This window comes from Oryzias latipes, chromosome 15, assembly GCF_002234675.1.
Source record: "Oryzias latipes chromosome 15, ASM223467v1".
Classification (NCBI taxonomy): domain Eukaryota; kingdom Metazoa; phylum Chordata; class Actinopteri; order Beloniformes; family Adrianichthyidae; genus Oryzias; species Oryzias latipes.
In genome coordinates, this window is record NC_019873.2 from 7449364 (window position 1) to 7456013 (window position 6650).

General features: G+C 42.9%; 1 protein-coding gene across 1 annotated transcript; it reads right to left on the reverse strand.

The window, feature by feature from the left end:
• Nucleotides 1–2594: 2594 nt before the first annotated feature.
• LOC101171517 lies at nt 2595–3986 on the reverse strand. The gene is made up of 4 exons (XM_020709299.2): nt 3937–3986; nt 3811–3863; nt 3295–3729; nt 2595–3216 (listed from the first exon to the last, which is right to left on the reverse strand). The coding sequence occupies exons 1-4, from the start codon at nt 3963–3965 to the stop codon at nt 2729–2731; spliced, it is 1005 nt and encodes a 334-aa protein (XP_020564958.2). The 5' UTR covers nt 3966–3986; the 3' UTR covers nt 2595–2728.
• Nucleotides 3987–6650: the final 2664 nt, after the last annotated feature.

The window sequence follows — 6650 nt, forward strand, 5'->3', positions numbered from 1 at the left end:
GTTTATTTAAAGTCCTCCTCTCCATCACAGATTCAAACGTGTCCATTTTGCAACCAATTACAGAGCCAGCTCTTCGGATCAGTTTGTTCAGTCTATTGCTGTCCCTAGCAGATATGCTGCCCCCCCAGCAGACCACCGAGAAGAACAGAGTGCTGGCCACAACAGACTGGTAGAATATTTCAAGCATCTTGCTGCACACGTTGAAGGACCTCAGCCTCCTCAGGAAATGGAGTCTGCTGCTGGCCTTCTTATACACAGCAGTGCTGTTGCTCTTCCAGCTCAGTCTGTTGTCGATGGTTACTTTACATTAACTCACAACGCAACACATTAACTCACAACGCAACACAATAACTCACAACACAACACATTAACTCACAACACAACACATTAACTCACAACACAACACAATAACTCACAACACAACACAATAACTCACAACACAACACATTAACTCACAACACAACACATTAACTCACAACACAACACATTAACTCACAACACAACACATTAACTCACAACGGAAGTAAAGCTGCAATGGAAGTGCTTTTATTCTGAAATTAACGTCACAGTGAGCTGTGGAGGGAGCATGTTTCTTCTACAAGAGAAGCTACACAATGTTAACGCACACTCCTCGCGCTGCACTCACACCCCTCTCTGTCGCTGCACGTGCTCCGCTACTCTCTGTTCTTCAGCCCCCACCCACCCAGACACCCTCCCAGTCCCCGCACAACCTCCTCTCCTTTCTTCCCCTCCCTCTTCCTCTCACACACGCACGCAAGCGGTCCCCAACACTTGACACGACAAATGTGGAGAGATCGCACTGTCAGGCTTTAATGAACACAATTTCTAAGAGGCGGGGCGTTGCACTCCCCCAACAACAGGTCCAGAGCCCGGTCCATTAAGCTCTGCCGTTCACGGAGCTTCAGTAGAACTCCAAAAGCCACACGGCCTAACGTAGGCCGCTATTATATATTCATGAGTGGGAAAAAACCCGCTGAACCGACCTTAAAACAGCTGAAAATATGCATTTTTTTTTTGCTCAAATAAAAAAAAATAAAAGCACTTCCATTGCAGCTTTACTTCTGTTGTGAGTTAAAGTGTTGTGAGGTAAGTTAATGTGTTGTGAGTTATTGTGTTGTGTTGTGAGTTAATGTGTTGTGTTGTGAGTTAATGTGCTGTGTGTAAAGTTAATGTGTTGTGTGTAAAGTTAATGTGTTGTGTATAAAGTTAATGTGTTGTGTTGTGACCCTTCTGGGCCACCGTACAGAGCAGCGGGACGGTTCGCAGTCTGAATTCTCCCACACATAACAAAACGCACACGTAAAAAAGCATCCTCCCCCCCTTCAGACACAAAGTTATTAATCCAGCTGTTCTGCTCACTCGGGTGCCAGTGGACCGAGTGAGCGTCGGGGGGGCACGAAGCGCCCCTTCCCCGCATCTACCTCGTGAGTGGTGAAAGAGGGGCGAGAGCGGAGTGGCGCTTCTCACGGGGCGTCCGCAGAGCAGCTGGTCGGTCCCGTATGCGCTCCAAAGCTTTCTCACAGCGAAACACCATCTATGCGTGACGTAAACCAGAGCAGTAGTGACACACGATCGGAATGACCGTTTACATGGTCCACGATCGGATAAACGATTGGTATAACCCACCTATCTCGATCGGAAAGAAATTCTGATCCGAACGAGTCTGATCGGGGCAGAGTATTCCGAACGGCGTGTTTACATGACACTTTTTTTCCGATCAGGCGTTCATTCCGATTACTTTTGGCCATGTAAACACGGCTACTTGTTACCCCTATAATAGGGAGGGGGGGGTCCTCTCCTGAAGTGGTAGAACACTGGACCTCTGTGGCAATGTGCCATTTGGCTATCAAAAGGCTTTAAGATTTCCTGGTCAGGTGTTGTGGCTAGTGCAGCTATTCCATCACCTAATATGTAGAACCAAGGAATATTGGACTTTCGAAACGAAAGTACCTGTGCTTTAATTTTCAGGCAGTGCATTCTGCCTAAAAAATATTTAGAATTGAGGGTCTAAGGTGCTGCCATGACATGAATGTTCTCCACTTGACATTTAGGGCAAGTTCAACTGAAAGTTTGAGACTGTGCTACAGAGACATCTTTAGCGCGCTGCCAAATGTCTCCGTGACAGCGTGCTCCAGCAAGTTCTTTACTTATGCTGGACCGCGTTCTGTACAAGACTGGGAGGAGCAGCGCACAGTTGGTCTTCCGTTGCTGATCATATGCAAATATTTACAAAAAAAAAAATGCTGTGAAATTTTCCCACCTTTGGTTTGGCGTCCCCTGTAGCCGAGCCAACGCATACTGCAGTCCTACTTTTTGCACACCTGGGTATTTTTGGCTTCAACCCCAAGGGGTTGAGATAAAATGAATATCTTCATGTTCAATTTATCCGTGCCCACAGGTGTTCATACAGCAGAACCCCGTTTAACAGTAAAAAGTCTACAGAAATACATAGTGCTAGGCATAAATGGGGACCTCCTTTAACTTTTGATTGTCTGCCAAATTTATAAGTTTGGCATTAACATTTTACCAACAAAGGAGCACTTAATTTCGTAGTAATGGGGAAAAAAAAAACATTTCAGTGGATTAACCAGTTTATTATTACACATAGGCAGGTAAAACACTTGAAGATCTCAGGGTTGAGATAAAGCACTTGAACCTTGACCTGCAAGAAAGCTGAATATGCTGCAACATAGTAGCAAGTTGAACCTCAAGATCTCTGGGGATGACCATGGAAGACCTTCTGCTGAAGCTGCTGCTGCTGCTGTTGTTGAGGACCTTGGTCCTCAGAAACATGCTCCTTCAAGTAGTGGACGGATTGGTAGTAGTCTTTGCCCTTCTCATGGTTCTGGCTGAAGGTAGTGTAGGTGCCAGGAGGGTACAGACCATACAGGAGCCTGTAGTCAAAGCCAGGATAAGGAGAACCCCAGAAGCCACCAAGTCCTTGGCCTGGAACAAGCACGCTGGTGAAAGCAGCTCCAGGCTGCGCCGCCTCAGCCGGGTAACCAAACTCTTCCGTCTGCTGCTGGTAGTTGCCAAGTTCAGCTTCCTTCACAATATTGGAAGTCTCTCCAGACTGGAGGACAGGGCCAGCTGGAGGGGCAGGGACTGGTGGCAGGAAGTCACTGGAGCCCACAGCCTGGGCATCAGCTGCTGCTTGCTCAGAGAAAGATGGAGGAGCAACAGCCCACTGAGTTTCTGGACAAACAAGACACTTGTTAAAGAGGGGAGGATTCATGGAGAACTTCATTCGAAGCAGCTTTTTAGAGGAGTCACCTGGCAGAGCAGCTTGAGCAGGTCCTGGCTGTGTGGAACCAGCTCCTTCATGCAGCACAAACACAGGGGAAGCAGAGCCAACCATTGCTGGGCCCGTCTGAACAAACTGGGAGAAACCAGGAGCCTGCACAGGGACCTGAACTGCCTCAGAGACTCCTGCTGCAGGAACACTGGAAAACACAGGAACAGTAGATCCTGTCTGAACAGCCACAGGGTATCCTGCAACAGCAGAGCTCAAGCTGCTGCCTGATGGAACCATGGGAACAAACTGAGGGACACCAGGATTCTGCACAAACACTGGAACTGGCTGAGAGACGCCGCTTGAATGAGAGCTGTAATGCACAGGAGCAGAGCGGCTCATCTGAGCTCCTCTGTGGGAAGCAAAGTTAGTTGCTGCTTTTTGGTCACCGCTGCCATGATCTGTGGATTTGGAGCCTGAAAGCAGAAAAAGCACAAGTTCTGAAGAAGATCAAACACAACATCTATGTTGATGTGTCAGCAAAAGGAAATGATCACCTTTGGCTGGAAAACCACATGATGGAACAACCAGCAGAACAAAAAGGGAAAATCTGAAAGAATCAAGAGTCATGTGTAAACTACAATTGTTTTGAGTATACATTTCTGAAGCAAGGCCTGTCCTACCCCAGAAAAGACCTTGCTGTCTCCATCATGAAGGCCACAGTGCAGAAAGGCTCATAGGTGAAGGTTTATCAATGTTAGCAGAGACCAGTCCTGACCAATCAGAGCTTAACGGGTTAACGACAGACAGCTGCTTGAGACAAACTCTCAGGAAGAGACTATCAGACCTCTGCACTGTTACAAAGATTACACATATAAATATAATTTTAAAGAAGTTAAAAGCAGTATATTTTTATCGTTTGTTTTTTATTTTTGCTCATTTTCTTTCTGAAAACAGTTGTCAACAAATTAGCTTAACTTTGCTGCAGGTAGATTTTTTTTTCTTGTTTCTTTTTTGTTTTACACTAGTCTCGATTGTATTCATATATTGTGGATTTTTTTTTTATCTTTGAGTGCCAGTTTGTTGAACTTTTAAACACCTTTTCGAGAAGTCAAGTTTGGTCAGTTTTACTAATCACAGAGGTTTATCTGGCAAATATATTACTTTCTTAATTATTTGTAACCATTTCAAAAATAAACACACATTATAAGACTGATCATTAAAGGAACCGGTTTAGCTCATGCTGGTTTGCGGTACCTTCCGTCCGTGAAACCAGGGTTCATCATTTGGGTTTTCTGTTTACAAATATATATATATATATACTTATGGAAATAAGATGAGTGATATTATTTGAAAATGCCAACTATTGAATTTTGAGATATCAGATTAAACCACCTTGATTATTTCCTCATATTCTGTTTCTTTACTAAATGTATATTTATTTGACTTTTTTCTTCATAAAAATATATTTTTTTTACATCTCAATTCCTGGTTGATTAAGTGTAAGTGAATAAATATCGACCAAAACCAGATTATGGCTATATGATAGTCACTTTAATTTTTCTGTTGAAAGTAATACCGAGAAAAAATATATTAAGCCTATAATTCAGAAGCAGAGGAACTTCTTTGAGACTGAAAGCATAAAAAAATGATTATATCAGTAAAACCACATGAAGCTTTAATTTTAGGTCTGCATGTTCACAAAAAGTTGAAACAAATCCCTAAATGAACCGAAAGCTGGATTTATTTTATTTAGAAGACTTTCATGTTCATCCATCCATTTATTCATCTTCCTAATCTGCTTTATCCCTTTCAGGGTCAAAGGGTTGCTGGAGCCTGTCCTGTTGGGCAAAGTCAAGGTACACTTTGGACATGTCGCCAGTCTTTCACAGGGCTACACAATTACTCACACATTCACACCTCACCAATATCTATGAAGTATTTTCTTTGACTATAGGAGAACCCATGCGTACATGAAGAGAACATTTAAACCGTCCCGTCTGCTGGGATTTAAACCAGGCCCTTTTTGCTGTGGGGCAAGAGCGCTAACAACTGTGCCTTATCTAATTATCACAAGTGTTTTTGCAGTAATGGTTCATAAGAAAAGAAGTATGCTAATCAGAGATGTAAAAAGTAATTAATTAAAATCAAATGTAGTACGAATTTGTGTTTTATGTTGTGGAAAAAGGTGTATATTGAATAAAAGCAGGAAAATAAAGATGTACTGTTTCCCATGTTTGTCCATCTGTTAGCTCAACAGATAGACTTGTGATTAAGTCTGCCATCATAACCACCAACTGAAGTCATACACTAGTTCTGACCCCAGAACTGTTTTTTTTCTTTTAAAGAATGTGGCTTCCCATTTCCCCAGACTGTGTCAAACTGTAACAAATTAAATCAGGTCGTTAAATACAATTTTAGATACATTAAATAGACCAGTGTTTTTCAACCAGTGTGCCGCGGCACACTAGTGTGCCGTGGGAGATGGTAAAGTGTGCCGTGGGAAATTGCCCTCATTAACTGCTCTAACAACATTTTCCATCTCCAGGAGATCAGCTCTTTGTTCATCCAAACAGGCCCTGATAAAACACTGAGTAATTAGGAATATAAAAGATCTTAAAATTACTTTTTCTTTGTGTTTATTTAATTCTATTAAAGACATTTTGATAATTATGACGGAACAGCGATTTACCTGCAGCTATAACAGTTTGCGGAAAAGTCCCGCCCCTTTAACTGTCTCCGCCAATCTTTCTTGAAGGCTTAATCACATATCATCAGTCTGACCAATCAGAAGTGCTTCTGTGTTAATCTGTTCACTTCCTTGTTCTTAATTTTGCTGATAAAGTCGCTCAGTTCTAACAAAAATACCAGCTAAAGCTCGTCTTTAGCGGTGTAGCTTTCCACAGAGTCCGGTGTCAGACCGTGGAACAAGTGAACAAAACTATGAAGCTCAGAGACGCTAGTCTTTCTGCCCCTTTTCGGACGTTTTCACACTACATCTCCCATGATGCATTGGCTTAAAGGGACAGCGCATAATGAGTCGACCTTGTGAAACGTCTTTAAACCACAACAACAAACAGTTTCTACATTTTCTAATTTAACTTTTATTTCAGCTCTTAGAAAAAACAGCCGCAACGTCCTGCTTTTTCCACTACAATTATCACAAAAATCCACGTGAGATTTCGGAGGGGGGGGGGGGGGGGGGCGCTGTCGATCAATACAGACCATGAATTTCTTCTTTTTTTTTTTTTTTGGATGCTTTCTTTTGGTGTGCCGCGGGATTTTTGTCAAGGTTAAAGTGTGCCGTGGCTCAATAAAGGTTGAAAAACACTGAAATAGACCATAAAGTTGACGGATTAAAACCTTTTCCTGGCAGGGATATACAAACAAATGCTGC

What these genes read in the sequence shown, in the direction of transcription:
- LOC101171517 (XM_020709299.2), bottom strand. Translation starts at nt 3,965, where the DNA reads ATGATGGAGACAGCAAGGTCTTTTCTGGG. An exon ending in ACAGCAAGGTCTTTTCTGGG is followed by an intron (nt 3,864 to 3,936) that starts GTAGGACAGGCC and finishes TGATTCTTTCAG; the next exon opens with ATTTTCCCTTTTTGTTCTGC. An exon ending in ATGTGGTTTTCCAGCCAAAG is followed by an intron (nt 3,730 to 3,810) that starts GTGATCATTTCC and finishes TTCTGCTTTCAG; the next exon opens with GCTCCAAATCCACAGATCAT.